General features: G+C 43.4%; 1 protein-coding gene across 15 annotated transcripts in view; it reads left to right on the top strand.

Annotated features, from left to right (window-relative positions):
- The window catches only part of rapgef2b (Rap guanine nucleotide exchange factor 2b), a 127,067-nt gene that overhangs the window by 94,008 nt on the left and 14,605 nt on the right, over nucleotides 1–18,454 (top strand). For 8 of the 15 annotated variants that reach the window (XR_010666914.1, XR_010666915.1, XR_010666913.1 and 5 more), the window contains 14 exons: nucleotides 151–282; nucleotides 5,686–5,863; nucleotides 7,857–7,993; nucleotides 9,196–9,354; nucleotides 9,858–10,010; nucleotides 10,345–10,509; nucleotides 11,214–11,321; nucleotides 11,438–11,641; nucleotides 12,828–12,936; nucleotides 13,444–13,720; nucleotides 15,630–15,787; nucleotides 16,534–16,548; nucleotides 16,959–17,199; nucleotides 17,822–18,205. Coding sequence is in view for 2 of the 15 variants with exons in the window: in XM_065959002.1 (XP_065815074.1) it covers nucleotides 151–282; nucleotides 5,686–5,863; nucleotides 7,857–7,993; nucleotides 9,196–9,354; nucleotides 9,858–10,010; nucleotides 10,345–10,509; nucleotides 11,214–11,321; nucleotides 11,438–11,641; nucleotides 12,828–12,936; nucleotides 13,444–13,720; nucleotides 15,630–15,787; nucleotides 16,534–16,548; nucleotides 16,959–17,199; nucleotides 17,822–18,205 (2,420 nt within the window). In the remaining 13 variants the exon portion in view is untranslated. Of the gene's footprint in view, nucleotides 1–150; nucleotides 283–4,453; nucleotides 4,747–5,685; nucleotides 5,864–7,856; nucleotides 7,994–9,195; nucleotides 9,355–9,857; nucleotides 10,011–10,344; nucleotides 10,510–11,213; nucleotides 11,322–11,437; nucleotides 11,642–12,827; nucleotides 12,937–13,443; nucleotides 13,721–15,629; nucleotides 15,788–16,533; nucleotides 16,549–16,958; nucleotides 17,200–17,821; nucleotides 18,206–18,454 lie in introns of those variants that run through there. The other 7 variants (XR_010666918.1, XR_010666917.1, XR_010666923.1 and 4 more) reach the window with 3 other exon arrangements.

The raw sequence follows: 18,454 nt of genomic DNA, 5'->3' as shown, positions 1-18,454 counted from the left end.
GTGTTCCCATACGGCGTTGCAGTCAGCATGATTGTCAGCGTGAGTGACCAGTGGTGGCGGCTGAGCTGGCTGATACTGACCATCTGTGTGTATGTTGTGTGTGTGTTTGTGTTTGTGTGTGTGTGTGTGTGTGTGTGTGTGTATGTGCAGCTCCCCGCAGACTTCAGCAGACTTCACCTGGCCGACGGCTTGCACCCACAGGTGACCCACGTCTCCTCCAGCCACTCAGGATGTAGTATCACCAGCGACTCTGGAAGCAGCAGCCTGTCAGACATTTACCAGGTAAGGACGCCCCTTGGTTAGAGGACCCCTATCCTGGACTCCCCCTGGACACTTCAGGAGGTGTGATAGTGAGTCTACTAGATGAGTCTTAGATTCTCATTGTAGATCCAACCTCCACTCAACGAGCAAGAGTTGACTGACATTAGCTCATGTTTTTGACATTTGGGAAATATGCTTTTTACATTCTTCTGAAGATTAAACATGAATATCTTCGCCATTCTTAATTTATTTTCCTGTATTTTAATTTACCTGAATTACCTGCAAAGTGTTTTATCTATCAAATGTATACTTTTTAAGTACATTTGAAGCCATTAGTTAGCTTATCTGAGCTTAGCTTAGTTTAGCCTGGAGACTGGAATAGATTTTTTTTTCCGGCTTTGGTTTTTGTACCGATTACACAAACAGGATATAACATATTTATCAGCTTTGTTAATTACAGCAGGTGCTCGTAGGATAGTTTTTTTACCTCTTAAACAGCATTTGTACTAACCTTAAGCTAAGCTAACTAGCCGCTGACTCTAGCTAGCTTCATATTTGTCAGCTATAGACATGAGTGGTATCAATCTACTCGTCAAGCTTTCTGGAATTCAGCAACGTTTAAAAGCATATCTCCTAAGACGTCAAACTATTCCTTTTGGGGAAAATAATGTCTTCATCTCTTGGATCCTTCCCTCTTTGAGTAACGACCAAATCTAGAAGCAGAGTTTTAACCCAGTTGAATGATTCGGGGTTAACTCTGACAATGGGATGTGTTCATGTCAGCTTACTTTCTCTGTTTGCCTGACATGAAATGTTAACTAACGTAAGTATAAAATAAACTGTAAGCTAATGTTTCTAACCCGCTTCAATCATCATGATGATAAATCAGACGAGAGCGTTGAACTGAAGCCCGGCTCGTGTCATTCAAAGTCTGAGACTCTCTGCCTCGTGGAATGACAAATATACCTCTGGGAAAGCAGGTTAGTCCCATTAGGTAGGAGCAGAAAATCTGGCAAAGAAAAAACCCCTGGCACACTAAAAGGCTAAAAGACCCACTAATAGGACACTGTCACTGCTCAGCGGGGGAGGGGGGGGGGAGGGGGGCGAGCAGACAGGCGGGTGGTTGCGAGCAGGTGGTCCAGCATACTTCCTGACTCCAGCTCGGTGTCTCATCACCTCAAAGCTGAAGTGAAGGACTCCCAGGGAGCTGTGGCGTACAGTCTGGTGTGTTGAAAGGTGTTAAGAACAGGTTTTTTTGTTTTTTATACTTAAATATTACATAGAGCAGCAGCAGACTTTAACAGAATCCTTTGAGTGTGACTAAGATACTAAATAAGTAACCCTGACGAAAGAAAGAGAGACTAAGGAATAGGAAAGCCTCACCTCACCTCCCAGAGGTAAATAACACACAATTCAGCTCAACTGAACACACACACACACACACACACACACACACAATCCCGTGACTGTGGACGTGCCCCAAACCCTGTAACTAATCCGCTTAACACAGAGCACCCACCCTATTGGCTCCTAATACTGCCACCTGCTGTGTGCCTATTTGTGTGTGTGTGTTTGTTTATAAGTGTGACTGTGCTCAGAGGGCTTCAGTCTGAGTGGCTGTGTTGACTACAGACTTCTTCTTCTTCTTCTTCTTCTTCCGTGTTTGTGGGTGATGGAGCATTAAATCAAACCGTTTGAACACAGCTTTTTTTACATCGCTGCTGCTAGGCCTGTTTGAGTGTGTGTGTGTGTTATCGTAGAGAGAAGTGTGTGTGTCTGTACATGTTTGGCCTCGCTGTGCCTGGCTGGGGCAGGTTGAACAGGCTCTAACTGTCCCCAGTCACTGATCCTGGTCTTACAGCCATCTGCTAGCAGCTCTCTCTCTCTCTCTCTCTCTCTCTCTCTTTCTCTGTGTCTCTGAAACTCACTGCTCTGTTTTCTCTTCCCTCTTTTTTTTTTGGTTTTTGGATTCTCTACCTTCACAGCTTTTAATCTACCTGCAGTGCGGCTGCTCTGTCTCTGGGTGTTAACGTCTGCTCATTCGTCTCATCTTGTTTTGTCTCTCTGTGTAATTATTCTCCTCTCTTTACTCCAGTGTTTAAACTTGTGATCTGAAGTGTGAAAGCTGCTTCTCCTTCGCACTTCACTCTAAAATCCTGTGTGATTGCCGTCCAAATTTGGGCGTGACAATCGACTAAAAGTTTGAATCTTAAACGCCAGTGAGTGGCTGGTTTGATTGCCCTGAAGTAGAGCTTGTCCTGATTGCTGTCTTCTATCAGAGTAGACTTTATCTTCTGGGGTTTTGGACTGAATGTTGGATGAAGTAACATTTTAAGGTGGTCTCTTTATTATTTTCAGCTCCTGGTGCATAAAAAAAGAATACATGGGTAAATTACCAGATGAATCAATCAATCAAAGAGTGATCATCTGTAAGTGCAGCCATGTTTGGTTTCAATCACAGTTCAATTCTCAGGATTGAAAGCAGAAGCTTCAGTGTTTCCCGATCAGAATCAATGAATTGTCTCCAATTCGATTCAGCATTGATTTTCGATTCAAATCAATTTATGGATTCATGATTCAAAGTCTATTTATGAATGAGTCCATACTTCAGGATCTACTCCAGTCATCTGTGAGACTGGCTGAATTTCTTGCTGCTATATTTGGCATTCTACTGAGTTGAAGAGCTAGCATTAGCATTTAGCAGGGAGTCACTGATTAGCCCCAAAACTAAAGTTAAAATCGATTTTTGGAAGATATGAAACGATTTTAAATCTTAGTGGAGAAGAATCCCTATTTTTACATAAATCGATTTTTCCCCCTCCTCTAATGAAAACATTCCAGTTTAAAGGATGTCACCTTCAAAGGAAGTCTCTGGGTTGTGATTGGCTCATTAAAATGTGTTTTATAGTTTGTATTTGATTAAAATGAAGAGACCAGATGAAGTTAAATGATGCAGTATTTTACAGAAAAGCAATATCATTTAGCAGAATATTTTATTTGCCAACAAGGATGAAGTTGTTAAACAAAGGAGATGTGTTTAATCTGTATTCTTTATCAACCAGTCTACATTCATGATAGAACTTCTTTACCTTTTTGGTCCATGTACAAGCTTTTCCAAAAAGGTTCAGAATGACTTAGGATCCTGTTGTCCCCCTCACCCCCCTGCAGGACTCTCCAAACTCTTTGTTTTCTGCATCATTACTTCCTGATGGTTTGCTGAAGTTGCTCCCTGCAGGTTTTAGAATTAATAATGTGGCGTTTTAGAGCACTAACAATCTCTGTTGTCTCACTCGAGGAGTCCTTGAATAAAATAATCAGCGGAGGTCTGGGTCTTCTTCTTTACACACGGGACCACAGGAAGTATATTAATTTACATCAGAGTGTAAATGAACACTGAGAGGTGATGAGCAGAGAGAGGTGAACATTTGTGATGGTAGGAGTTTAATCCCTGCTCCGCCCCCAGCGCCCCCCCGCTGCTCAAATCTCCTCAGCCCACTTTGGTCTCTTCACTTGATGCTCCCCTCGCTCATCACTGTCACGTCACGATCAACATGGCGCTCTGTTTTGTTTGAATTAATCATGAAATCGGTCCTTCAGAAGGCCTTTGAAAGCATTGATCCAAGAATAGCTCTGATGAAATATTCACAGCAGCCGACCTGCCCACTGACTCTGGATGCTTACTGCACATTTATTGATGTTTGATGCACAGATGACACAGGAAAAAAAGACACAGTGCAAGAATATAAAAGCACACGGGCAAGTTTTTTTTAATATAAATACAGCGTGCTAGAGGCGAGGATTCAACACGTTTTTCTGAATGTGGCATGCTGAGCGTGTCAACAAATCAAGTCACAATAAGAGGGAATATGCATTTAGCTGGTTTATAGTTGTGACATAATTCATCTGCTGCAGGAAAAAACGAGTGTGGTGATCTTGTCTTGTGTGTCCTCTGTCCATCTGTGGAAACAAGGCGATGAATATGCAAGCATCGTGCTTTTAGGACAAAGCGTTCTCGGGGAGCGCTGTTCAAATCTTCGTTCTGTTTCATGTTTCAGATTCAGAGAGACTTTTTCTTTTACATCCTTTTAGATCGTTTTTATGTTGAGGTACGATATTCTCAAACGCTCTTACTTTACACTTCTTTTACTCAATCTGTCAAAGGTCCTCACACACATACGCCCAGATCATCAGCCCCGCCCACCAGGGCGTGTGCACCCTGTGATGCCCAAATGGCCACTCAGACACCGGCCTGAATCATTAATGAGCCGCCTTTCTGCACATGGCGTTTTGAGGAGAAATGACACAGGGCTTTCTGTTAGAGAGACCTGGCACAGGGACTCTGAGCCGCCTTGAAAAATTAAAAGCAGAGAGCGACAGTCTTGAAAGGTGAAGATGCGTTTGGCTCTGGGATTTTGCGGACACTTTGCAAAGGGAGCCCTTTCTTCTCTTTCTTATAAGAAGCTCGAGGTTGGGCACCATATTGAGGTAAGAAGGAAGGGTTTTTTTTTTCCTCATTGGAGCAGAAGCAGAGATGATGCTTTGTAGTCCTGCTTTTCTCCCGACTGCTTTGGTTTCATCTGTGAGAAGGTTTCATGTTGCGTGTGTAGAAAATCATGCAATATGGCTTCCTCTGTCATTTGCGGAAACATTTTTCTTTTGATGATAGCAGAGAGGAGGACCACAGAAGTATCACTCCTTCACAAGTAATTGCATTACTTTCACCGCTGATCTCCCGTTCATTTTCCTCAGCTCCACACATATTTCATCTTGTGCTTTCAAAGAAGCGGATCTCGCTGCGAGGCAAGCCACTGAAGTTTTTTCTGAGGGGGAGAGGAGAGGGAAAAGTTGGGGAGTTAATTAGCTTGTTACTATGCACAGCAGCCTGTTTGGTATGCAGCGTTGACGCCTGTCTCTCTCATACTGTACTCAGAAACCTCTAATCTATTTGATGAAATGGGTCAAATCTGCACAACAGATTTTTTTACACAAGCTCTTTTGTTATTTTTTGCTTTTGGTTGGAGTTGCATTGTTGTGCAGCTGATGTTTGTCATGTGAAATGATTTCAGAAGCAGCCCCCCCTCCTCTGTATCCTCATTAAACTAGATTTCAACCCTCGCTGTTTACAAATGACTTCACTCTGTCTGAGTTTTGACAGTTTGGTCGCTGGCTTGTTAATCCCCTACTAACATTTGATTGGCTTCTCAGGCATGTAAGTAGAAATCTACAGTTCTGCAGCAGCATGCGGTGGCTCTGTCTTGATGATCTGGTCTGTTCTTTGACTCATTAGACGTTGATGGACACTTGGCTGTACTGTAGTTTACCAGCTGCTGGTGTTGGACAGAGACACAGAATCCCTCATTCTGTTTTGAATTTTAAACATCAGATTTACTGATTCTTGTCTCCTCTGTTTTTGCTCTTCTTCAGGCCACAGAAAACGAACCAGGCGACATGGACCTGAGTGGCCTGCCAGAGACGGCCGTCGACTCGGAGGAGGACGACGATGAGGAGGACATCGAGCGAGCGTCGGATCCCCTCATGAGCCGGGACATCGTGCGGGACTGTCTGGAGAAAGACCCCATGGACCGAACAGACGATGACATAGGTGAGCGCTGAACAAGACGAGATTATTGTGATTTTAGTTTATATTACAATGCAGATTATGACTCGCACTAGGACGATGTTTTTTGATGCCTAGCAGTATTTAATCTAAAAATGTAAATGTACTTTTTGTGCATACCTGAGTGTGGCACCTTTACAAGACGTGTTTGGAGGAGGCATTTCCTCAGACATCAGTGAGAAGCACAGGCAGCGTTACTCCAGGTAGAGACAGTATTTTTGTCCCTGTTGAGAATAATACAGCGTTCTATAAAAGCCACACCCCTTTCTTATTTTAATATCAAACACATTTACATTCTCTTCTTTCTTTTTTTTTTCTCTCCTGCTCTTATTAAAGATGCAGCTGTTGAGTCATTCTTAAGGCTTTAAGTATCAAATCCCTCAAAAGCTCTGACTCAACTCTAATGATAACGATCAGCATGTTTTAAAATCAATAAAGTGCACAATGTCGGCTCCTAGCTACAGATGTGGACTTTGGGGGGGGGGGAGGATTGAGGCTCTGGATGCAGAGAATGAGTGCCAGTCTTTCTCCCCCTCCCCCCCTATCTGCTGATCCCCCCCCCCCCCGCGGCGCACCCCTCCCTCCGCCGGCAGGCTTTTTCTAGGTCACTCCGGCACATCCTCTCGCCTCACCTCTCCCTGCACATTAAACTTTCAGTGCTTCCGCAGCTTCACACACGATGATGCTGTTGCCATGCCAAGCACAGGTCAGTCAGTTCGCCAGACTATTGCCAGGAGGAGAGAGCTGGTGGTATATGGGGGGGCTGGGGGGGATAGAGGGGGGTGCATGTCTAAGGGCCCTGTATTATACATGGAATTTCCTTCTTTAACGACACACCCAGTCAGATACAAGCAGGATTAAAGCCGTTCACCCGAAGAACAGAAAGTGTGCGTCCTCTTTGTGCACAGTCCTTTAGGAAATATTCCTTTGAAATATTTGAGACCACCCCAGCAGTTTTTAATACTTTTTACTTTTAAAAACCATGAACAAAAAATGAAATAAAGCCACATGTGCTGCCCAGGTAGCTCAGCGTGATCCTCAGAACCTCGCTGTGACAGTTTTTTAACGAGAAGAATTTCTACTGAGAATAAAAATGTACCCACACATGTTGTTCACATGGAGGTCTCATCATGAGGAGGCAGAGTTAACGGGGTCTCTGGATAGGAAGGCTGCAGGCAGAGCTGAAGGGATTCATGGATTTAAAAACTTAACCCATTCACTGACAGTTAATTGAAACTATTAGCATCTTAAGTGAGCCAAACAATAGATGAGGACTCGCTGCTCGTCTTTACCTGATGATAGTCAACTGAACGTCTTAAGGTTATGAATAGTTGGTTGGATGAAATCAGTATTTCTACATCAGGAGGAGGTGGAGCAGGTCATTATCTAAGTGTTTCTAATTGTCCCTGAGAGGTTAAACAATCGGTTCATAAATGTGCATAAGCCAGAAATGATAGATGTTAGCGGGTAGGTAGGCAAGAAAATGAGGAGATCTTAAAATGTGAAGTGCACGATCAAAAGACAATAAAAGTCTATTTCTTTTATTATATTAGTATGAGTACTTTTGTACGTCCCCTTTAATTTGTAGACAGCGCTCTAAATGTGATTTCTGCCTCGTGTCTGCGTTGAACTCACCCTGAGGTTCATCGAGCAAAGTGTCAGCAATTATTCTCGGCTCGCCTTGAACATTTATATCAATGGACTTGATAGTTGGCTTTATGTTCTCCAGATAACGATTCCTCTGTTTGGATATGATGATCCGTTGTGACGCTTCAGCCTGCAGCTCGTGCACGCCTGGTTGCCAACGAGGCTGCACTGTCCTCTCTCTCTCTCTCTCTCTCTCTCTCTCTCTCTCTCTCTCTCTCTCTCTCTCTCTCTCTCTCTCTCTCTCTCTCCCCCCTCTGGGTGTCAAGACTCTGTTTTCTAATCCTCCTCCTCTTCCTCCTCTTGTGTCTTTCTCCCTCTTCCCCTCTCGCAGAGCAATTACTGGAGTTCATGCATCAGCTGCCAGCATTCGCCAACATGACCATGTCAGTGAGGAGGGAACTCTGCGCCGTCATGGTCTTCGCCGTGGTGGAACGGGCCGGCACCATCGTCCTCAACGATGGAGAGGAGGTGTGTGTGTGTCGACTGCATAAACAATCACACATAAAGCCCATGTCTTGTGACTCTTGTCTTTAAATGTATTTATGTTAGTGTGTGAGTCTCAACCTCTGTTTCACCCCTTCACACCAACGACTCTTTCTTCCATTTGATGGTTTTTTTTCTGCTCTATTAAGTCTGAATGGTGGACCGGCCTTCTCACCGGGCCTCTCCTGGAGCCCTCAGGCAGCTAAAGCAAAGCATCACTTATTCCCCCTCTCTCTCTCTCTCTCTCTCTCTCTCTCTCTGACATGAGTTTCAATGAAGACGATTTGGCTGTAATGCACCCAAACAATAAAGAGCAGGGTTTGCCTGTGAGGGCCGAGTCACATTGTTGCTGCTGGAGGAAACAAAAAAGTCTGCTTTCGAGGGATTCTTGAAAACATTTTTTGACTTATCTCGCAGTAAAAGGATAAAATATTTATTCAACATGTAGTGTAACAATACTTAAAGGCTTTATATGCCATTTTTTGATCCAGCAGATGTCGCCCTTGAGCGCCAGCATGAAACCAAAACAACTCGCGCTGCATTGTTGTGTTAGCATGCTAATGCTAGCGATCTTTATTATGCTGGTATCTTCACACTGCATGTAAATTTACCTGAAATGAGCGTGATCTAGAAACACAGTTAAGCAGTGAGTACAGTATGTTATTCTTCTTTTCTCTAGTCCCTCAATTAAACTACTTTTATACACGAGGGGAGGAGTCAGCCGGCCGTCCGGGCGATGTAAACAAAGTGAAGATAGGACTCTGAAAACTCTGAAAACATCACAGACAGTGGGACTCGGGTGTTACACCCATTGTAGACAGTCATGACTCACAGAGTTATTTTCAGAGGAGATACTTGATTTCTATTATATTTAAGTGTGAGAAATCTCATATAAAGCCTTTAAAGTGTGTTGTGACTTCACATCGTAGTCGTCTCGTGTTGTTGCTGTTTCCCTCTGAGGATGCTTTAATCCCATCTGTTAGTGCAGCAGTCCCCGTGTAGTAACTACATATGCTTCTTTTTTTTGATGAATAACTTTGACTCATTCGGGGACACCAGCTGTTGGGAGTAATATAAGACTGAACTTAATGTGAGCTACAAAGTCATTTTTTTGTGGTAGTCTTGTTTTCTTTCGTGTTCTTTGTTTCTCCTTCTAACTTTTAAAAAAATCCTCTTTTCAACTCCAGCTGGACTCGTGGTCGGTGATCCTGAACGGCTCGGTGGAGGTGACGTACCCCGACAGCCGGACGGAGATCCTCTGCATGGGGAACAGTTTTGGGGTGTCACCCACCATGGAGAAGGAATACATGAAGGGCGTCATGAAGACCAAGGTGGACGACTGCCAGGTAGGATATTTTACCACCTAGACGTCCATGTTGCAGCATTTTAGGGTTCTCAGCGTGAAAAAGCAAAGTAACCCGTATATGTGAGGGTATTAAATCCCACTGTGACCCTTCCCATGCAGACAGGGTTTGCACTCATAGTTTTAGAGAAACAGCCGAGTTTAAAGAGAACAGGCCAGCTCAGGAAAGATCACATTGTTTTTGCATCATGTCTTTTAATGCGAGCAAAATACTAAACAGGGAAAGTAAAGACCCAGATTTTTAGGCCTTTAATCATCAGGAGCTGAGCGTCTGGATGAGAAAATGTTTTTGCTCCTAATTAGTGAAAGCCCCCTCTTTCATAATTCATCAGTGGAGATTCTAGTTTAGTTTCTTTGCAGTTTCTTTTAAGACTCGTGTTAACAGTGGTTTTTTCCCTCTGCTGATTTTAAGTTCAGTGGTGAAATAAGTTCCCTGAGTGTCTGTCGAGTGTTCCTCTAACTGTTGTGCTCTCCTGTCTGCTCCAGTTTGTGTGTATAGCTCAGCAGGACTACTGCTGCATCCTCAACCAGGTGGAGAAGAACATGCAGAAGGTGGAGGAGGAAGGAGAGATCGTGATGGTGAAGGAGCACCGCGAGCTGGACCGCACGGGCACCAGGAAAGGACACATCGTCATCAAGGTCATTATTTTTAAAAACTTGGATCCAAAATCTACATAAAGAGGGGCCTCTGAAGAGACATGTTTGTAATATGATTGTACGCTAGTCTGTCCTAGAATTGAATATGGAGCTTAGTCCCAGATCAGAAGTACAACGAGGGCCTCTGATTATTATTATTGTTTAAAATGTTCTGTCAAATGTTTGTATCTTTGTATGTCTTTAATTCTTATTTTGTAAATGGAGCTGCTGTGATGATGAGGAAAATAAAGTCCAATAAAGTCAAGACATTTAGCTACAGATCTTTAAAAATAAACATTCCTGTTGCACTAAAAAACTGTCTGGTTTCTAATCTCAGGGCACATCGGAGCGTCTCACCATGCACCTTGTGGAGGAGCACTCGGTGGTGGATCCCACCTACATCGAGGACTTCCTGTTGACCTACAGGACCTTCCTCTCCAGCCCCATGGTCGTGGGCAAGAAGCTCCTGGAGTGGTTCCACGACCCGAGTCTCAGGGACAAAGTACGGGAGTAGAATCACTGCACGCCTGCATGAACTGATGAAACACAACAATGTATAATCAGATTTAATCTAAGGTTGTCACGATATCAGGATTATAAACTTTGATACAATACTAGGAAGGATATCGATACCTGTTTCTACCACAGCAATCAAAATTCAACTCCTAGATACAAATTATCGGCTGATTTCAGGTGACACTGTCTTAATTGCACAAATGTTTTGGCAACAATTCAGTATGAAAATGTGACCAATGTATTTTTGCAATTTAGACCCTGTCTGCTCCTCTATTCTGTGTCTTTTGTACATTATTTTAACCTCAAAAGCACTAGTGAATGGACTTTGCTCACGGCAGCTCTGGCTTGAAATTTGACTGCAGATCTGTGTTTTTTTTTTAAGCTCTATACTTTTGATTCAATCTAAAGTAAAACAGAGATTTTATCATTTTATGTGGTTTCTAGAAAACATAGAAGCATCAGAAATGTTCACATCCATAGTGTAAGCTTCAGGAAATTGAGCCTATGAGCTTACAACAAAACCCCATTTAAAAACAGAAGAGTATGCTTTATTGACCGGAAACAGCCTAGAAGCTTCTCTCTAACCCAGAGACAGTTTTTCTAGGTCAGGCTGTAAACTACATCATACATACATCACTAGTTAACCTGTGACACGTATACTGACCTGTTCTCATCATGTGATCGCTCCAGGTAACACGGGTAGTCTTGCTGTGGGTAAACAATCACTTCAACGACTTTGAGGGTGACACCGCCATGACTCACTTCCTGGAGGAGTTTGAAAACAATCTGGAGAAAGAAGTACGTCCAACAACTACACATGCACAAGATACATACATATATATATATATATATATATGTACTTTGGTGTACCTGCTTTGATGCCGTTTCCTCACATTTGTGTCGTCTCATTCCAGAAAATGTGCGGGCACCTCAGACTGTTAAACATAGCGTGCGCTGCTAAAGCTAAGCCTCGGCTGGTGACGCTGACTAAGCCGGGCAGGGACTCCCCGCTGGCCTTCAATCTCCTGGGGGGACAGGAGAAAGGTTTCCGTATCTTCATCGAAGCCGTGGAGCCCGGGAGCAAGGCAGCAGAAGTCGGCCTTAAGCGTGGAGATCAGGTATATTGACCGTTTGACTGTCGACGCCTGATTATGTTTGGTGTCCTTCCACCATGATCCATAACCATTTCATTTCTACATACTGAACTTTCAGACCGTAGACATTGCTCCTGCTGCAAAAAATGTATTACATTGTGTCTAAATTTTGGGATTTCCACTTGAAATGTGTTAAATAAATCTCTATAAAGAGCTGTACAAGTGTTAGCTTTGTCTGGAGGTGAATACTGTGAGCAGAAATCCCCTCCTGTCACACACACCTACACTCGAATTGATCCTTTTTTTACGAGTGTTGAAGTTCATTTTCGTTGTGAAATTGGTTTTGAATTTGGCTCTAATTGGCATTAAAAGGTTTTTCTTTTTCTTAAATTGAACTCCCGAAGGAGCTTCGAGCGTCCTGTGTTGGCTTTCTCTCCGCAACTTGACTTCTCAACAGTTTTCACACTCGGCAGTCCTCTGAGCTTTAAGCACAAAGTCCCTTTAATCCTTGAAACCATCTCGAGAGTGTCGGGATGCGAGTTAAGCCCTTTTGACTCCAAACATCCCCTGCAGCTGTTCCCCCCCCCAAAAAAAAGGAACCAGAGAAGCTGACTCTCCAATCGCTCACAACTTCAAGTTCATCACTGATTCTACATTCACTCCGAGCTTTACCATTTGTTTTATCATTTGACCGTTCCTTTAAGTGCTCCAGCAGTTAAGTCAAAGCAAACATGTCACTTATTTCTGCTGATTCCTGAACAGACATTTAGTCCTGTTAGTGAGTGTATACAGGCCTCACGTCTGCTTAGTGGAGTGTGTATGAACGCACACATCCGGCCCATAAACAGAGGTCAAGCTGTTCAGACCTACACTGATGTCAAAACAACGAGCTGCAGAATGAATGAATAAGAGGATGCAGTTTCTACTCTCTGGTTTCACTGGAGGAAGTCTGAAGATTCAGAAATCATTACCTGAAAAGGTTTTTGGAATCAAAGCTTCAGACTCGTGTTTGAAATGACACAAGATGCCACCGTCTGGTTTTTGTGCAAACCAGTTCAGACAATTGGTCCAAATCTACATGCATAACTTTAGATCTATTAGGTTTGCCATGCAGCTTTATGTTTTTGCTTTAAGGTCTTAAGAAGACGACGAGAGGAAGTCCTTTTTATATGAGGCAGTGTGTGTAATTGTCCTTGTTTTGCTTTTTCAGATCTTGGAGGTCAATGGACAAAACTTTGAAAACGTCCAGCTCAACAAAGCCAACGAGATTCTGAAGAACAACACCCATCTGTCCATAACTGTGAAAACGAACCTCTTAGGTAACGTTTTATTGTATTTACAAGAAACCCTCAAGTACTTTTTAGTGTTTGATTATGATCCTGTACTGTAAGGGTTGATGTTTTTAAACCAGTGGGCTAACGATGTAAAGGTACGGAGGGTGATAAAGTGGTTTTTAGAAGATTTACAAGAGAGGAAAGAGAAATAGATTTTAATGTAAATTCATTTTCTAGATTTTTTCTGTTCTTCAAGGATGATTTACCATCTCTGGGGGGAGGAGAACCTCTGCATGGTTGAATAGTTTGATGGATAGGATCAGTAAAAAGGGGTTACTTTTTTTTAAAGTGGTCATAAACGAGAAGTCTTGGGAATTACTTATTCAGTTAAAGCCCGACTCGACATTTTAGTCCCAGAGAAGCTAAGGTGTGAATCATTTCCCAGTAGAGCCAGGGGTGTTTGAAACTAAAAGAAAAGAGAGAGTAATATTCTTTCGATAGCCATAACTCAGCTTCATTAACACTAAACATCGGGCTCTCCTTTCCCTCCAGTGTTTAAAGAGCTGCTAACCAGGCCAGAACATGACCACGACCTGGACGGCGAGGAGGAACACGACCGAAAGAACGGAGCGCCCCACCTGCCGAAGATCGGAGACATCAAGAAGGCGAGCCGGTACTCCATCCCCGACCTGGCGGTGGACGTGGAGCAGGTGATGGGCCTGGAGAAGGTCAGCAAGAAGGCCAAGACCAACACGGTGGGAGGACGCAACAAGCTGAAGAAGATCTTCGACAAGACGCTCACCAGCATCCTGCCTCCTAAACCGTACAAGTAAGAGGACCTGATCACTGAAAATAACTCTGATTAAAGCTGCGTTGAGCGTTTGTCATGGTTACTGATCGATAGCGAGCACTGAGAGGTGAATTTGAGATGTTGTCAGTCGGTTGCTCAAAGCAGATTACAGATTTTTCTGTATTAATAATTTTCTATAAATATCTTTAAAAACGACCCCGAAGGCCGCAGAGAGGGAAACGTTTTGATTTCAGCGAGTCAAACTTTTTTAAAAAATTCTGTGCAGAGAAGCTGTGATTTTGACTGATGGGACTTTTCATCTCGACTCTTCTCAATTGTAAAAAATCAAGAGGTGTTCTTTTTTTGGGCATTAGGATGTGCTGCACTGATGATGCAAAACAAACAGATAGAGCCATCGATCAATCGTTCCTCTGCTGTTTTAACCTCACTGATAAAATACTCTGCTTTGCTTCGTCCATACAGCTTCAGGGAGATTATTATTGAAATGTCAGACGGAAATGGGGGCCTTTATTTCTTGGATAATGCACATGATTAAATCTGGAAAAATAAGGGTAAACTGATGCTGGTGCAGCAAACAGCTGATTATGACTCAAAATGTTTAGATGTGATCAGAACTGTGATCAGAGAGAGCGAGCAGGGATGAATCATCGAGTGAAAGTAAGCTTCTTCAAACTTTTCCTTGGGCTCGTTGTGAGTTTTCGGTTCCTAAAATCGGTGATATTTCCATCGATACAAAATAAGTTAGTTCAGAGCAAGCAATCTGATTGGACAAGAGGCATTTTACGAGTGACCATGAAGGAGAACTACATCAGTGGGACTTTTCACAGTATGTATCCCTCCGCTGCGCCTCAGCGAAGAGTTCTGAATACTTTTAAAATAACATTTACATCAAACCTCAGACTCTGATTTCACTGATTTCATGATCACATTAATTGATTTTAACAAGTAAGTAACATACTACAGAGTAGCTGCTCTGTGGTAACCATGGACACCAACAGAGTGCAGGAGGATAGAATGTTTGGGTTGCTTGTCAACAGGCTGTTTCCTGATTCTGGAACTAGTTGCTTGTAGTTGATTTTAACTTTTTACCACTAATTCCTGCTGTTGTATAAAAACAATATCACACTCGAGGTGGAGAAGTTCTTTTGGATATCAGCACTGCTGTGATTCTCTTCAGCATGGATCATAGGAGTGCTGATCTTCAGCACCTCATCACTGCCCCTCGTGTGAGATTGCATAATCAATTTGTTGTTATAATAATTTAGCTTCAGGTGCAGATTGGTGTATTAGCTCACTGACCCGAATGTGGCTGACCAATCATCCTCACAGCCACAATTATTATAAGAAGACTTTACAAAGTGCTTCTCATAATCACAGGATGAGGACATATTTACATAACAACATAAATCAAATGAACCAGCATGCATTCAAACTCAAACACAAGCAACATGCACAGAAAGACAGAATTTACTAAAATGCAGACCTACAAGAAGAAAACTACAGATTCTGCAAACCTGACGTAATAGAGGAGCGTTTAGGAGCTGCTACTGCAAATGCATGATCACCTCTGGATTTAAAATATGTACAAGGACCTGTTACAAAGCCCTGATCAGATGATTGGACGAGGCGGCTGCTAGAATAAGGATGCAGTAATTCAGTAATGTAGGTAGGAGCCAGGCCATGCAGGGCTTTGTATGTAACTAATGAAATTATAAAATTGACCCAAAACAGAAGAGGATGCCAATGAAGGGAGGTCAGAACTGCTGATGAAAAATTAGGCATCAAATGTGTCTCTATGTATCTTTAATGCAGACTCTGTGCACAGACCTCTTCATCCTGCCAACTCACATCGCCCCCTGCCTGTCATTGCCAGAACTTGCCGCCTCACCCCTCCCATGCCCTCTCTCTCCCTCTCCTGTTTCCATAGCGACGTTTGCGTGGGCCAATCACAGGACGACAGCATCGTGGGCATGAAGCAGTCCAAACAGATCCCTCCACCTCTGCCCGTCAGCGGGAACCTGTCGTCGTCGAACCCCGACCTCCTGCAGTCCCACCACCGCATCCTGGACTTCAACAACCAGCCTGGTGCGTATCACGCTGCTCTGACGAGGTCGATGTGGAAAGAAGCATCAGACCCCTGTTACTTTAAGGGCAGTGTGACCTTCTCATACCATTTTAAATGGTGTTGGAGTGTCCTTAGAAATGTAGATTTACACCTATGTATTGTGAATCTGTTGAGCTTAGGTGCAGTATTATGACAGAATAATATCCCACAGACTTCACCTTCTTCTTAGGGTCTGTTGAGTTGCTCTAATTAGCTTGATTACAAGAGCTTCACCAGTTGTTGAAGTTCCTACACACTTTGGTTGTTAGAACATTATTGTTGTTTTTTTAAGGACTTGTTTTTCTCGTGTTGAAACTCAGTCTGCCATAAGATCATGAAGATAAATGTTTTCAAAATGGAAACTACATGGCAACGAACTTCAAGGTGAAATTGTCAAGCTTGATGTAGAAATAGTTCAAAGATGATATAAACTGTACTTATGAAATGGATTATTCTGTAAATCTTATTGAAAGGCAGCAATGCAGCATCAGAAATATTAAAGGGTTAGCTGTCTTGGAAGGCAGCATTACTCATATATCACATTTCATTCTCTGAAAGTAATTAACAGAGTAGTAAAGCCATAAAATACATAGATGTACAATCAAGAGTAATGTCTTCCTGCATCATTCAACCTTACATTACCTCTCGTAAATCTTTAGACTGTGGTGGAATCAGAGTCTGCACGCTCTTATTAACAGTCCATCACATGTTGTCTGTGTTCTTTCAGTCCCAGTCACACCCAGTAAGTATGTTCTCTTCCCATGATCCTGCTTCTCCGAGCACAGTCCCGTCTTTGTAAACGCCGTCGGCCTCCATGTCTGACTTCCAGATATGAATCAGCTGTAACATAAACTCAGTCGATCTGCATTCATGTCTGGAGAACGCTAACGCCATCGCACTGACCTTTACTTTTTCTGTGGGCGCATTGGTGATGGTTTTTTGGTAATGGAGATTTTGGGTCATGTGATCTGCAGGGTTTTTTTTTTCTGGTCTAACTAATGAATGATGGGAAAGAAGGTTTGAGGTGTTTCTTTGATTTCTGAGATCTGGGAAGTGGCTCTGGAAATAATCTTTATTTGCATAATACAGATGAAGAAAAATGAGGCTGAAAAAGAAACAGTCCTCGTCATCGTGTGTTCTGCTCGTCCTCAGACATGTCGGACCAGGTGTTGCGAGTCTTCAAGGCCGACCAGCAGTCTCGATACATCATGATCGGGAAGGACACCACGGCTAAGGAGGTGGTGGCTCAGGCCATCAGGGAGTTCGCCCTGACTGCAGCGGCGGACGCGTACTCGCTGTGCGAAGTGTCCGTCACACCCGAGGGCGTCATCAAGCAGAGGCGGTTACCCGATCAGCTGTCCAAACTCGCAGACAGGATTCAGCTGAGTGGAAGGTAATGAGAGCTGAAGTTTGACTTCCTGCCATCGTTTTAGCGTTCCCTATTTGTTTTTTTAAATATTTGCTTATTTCAACTGGGAGGACTGTAGGACTTTTTTCAGAGTTTTCAGAGTCCTATCTTCACTTTGTTTACATCGTCGGGACGGCCGGCTGACTCCTCCCCTCGTGTATAAAAGTTGTTTAATTGAGGGACTAGAGAAAAGAAGAGTAACATATTTTTTCTGGATTTTGACTTAATTTTCTCGAGTGTGGCAAAACCATAAAAAAAAGAAAGAAATAGGTTAAACTTACCTCGTTAGTGTGGACAGTGACAGCATGGCGTGCAGTGGTCTGGTCTGTCACAGTAAATTGTCCCATCAAGCCTTCCCGTCCCGAGAAAATGAGATAAATGAATTTGTTATAAAAGGAAAACCAGTTCTGTTGTCCTGAGAAAACGAGATAAATAAGTCGGATCCTGAGAAACAATACTGGAATTGACTTATCAAAAAAAAAAAAAGTATGGCTGCATGTCCCTTTAGAGCTTCTGTAGAAACCAGCATGTGTTTGCTTTTCTTATTTTAAGGGGTTAATCTTATAACAATCCTAATAACAAAGCACATATTCCCCTCTGTAACCAGATACTACCTGAAGAGCAACATGGAGACGGAGACGTTGTGTTCGGACGACGACGCTCAGGATCTCCTGCGAGAGGCGCAGATCTCTCTGCTGCAGCTGAGCACGGTGGAGGTCGCCACCCAGCTCTCCATGCGGGCCTTCGAACTCTTCTGCGCCATCGAGCCCACCGAGTACATCGACGACCTCTACAAGCTGCGCTCCAAGACGGGCTCGGCCAGCCTGAAGCGCTTCGAGGAGGCCATCAATCACGAGACCTTCTGGGTTGCGTCGGAGGTGACGCGGGAGCCCAACCAGCTGAAGAGGATGAAGACCGTCAAGCACTTCATCAAGATCGCCCTGCACTGCCGGGAGTGCAAGAACTTCAACTCCATGTTCGCCATCATCAGGTGAGGAACGATGAATCTTCTGTTGTTTTTTGAATTCTGATTTTGAACAAGAGTAATCATAGATTTTGGGACATTTCTGGTGCTCATGAAGTCTCTCTCTCTCTCTGTTTCTCTCTCTCTCTCTCTCTCTCTCTCTCTCTCTCTCTCTCTCGCTCTCTCTCTCTGTTTCTCTCTCTCTCTCTCTCTCTGTTTCTCTCTCTCTCTGTTTCTCTCTCTCTCTCTCTCTCTCGCTCTCTCTCTCTGTTCTCT

Source organism: Labrus bergylta, chromosome 9 (genome assembly GCF_963930695.1).
Source record: "Labrus bergylta chromosome 9, fLabBer1.1, whole genome shotgun sequence".
NCBI lineage: Eukaryota > Metazoa > Chordata > Actinopteri > Labriformes > Labridae > Labrus > Labrus bergylta.
Note: the sequence above shows the minus strand (reverse complement) of the source record. Positions and strands in the feature narration are given on the sequence as shown.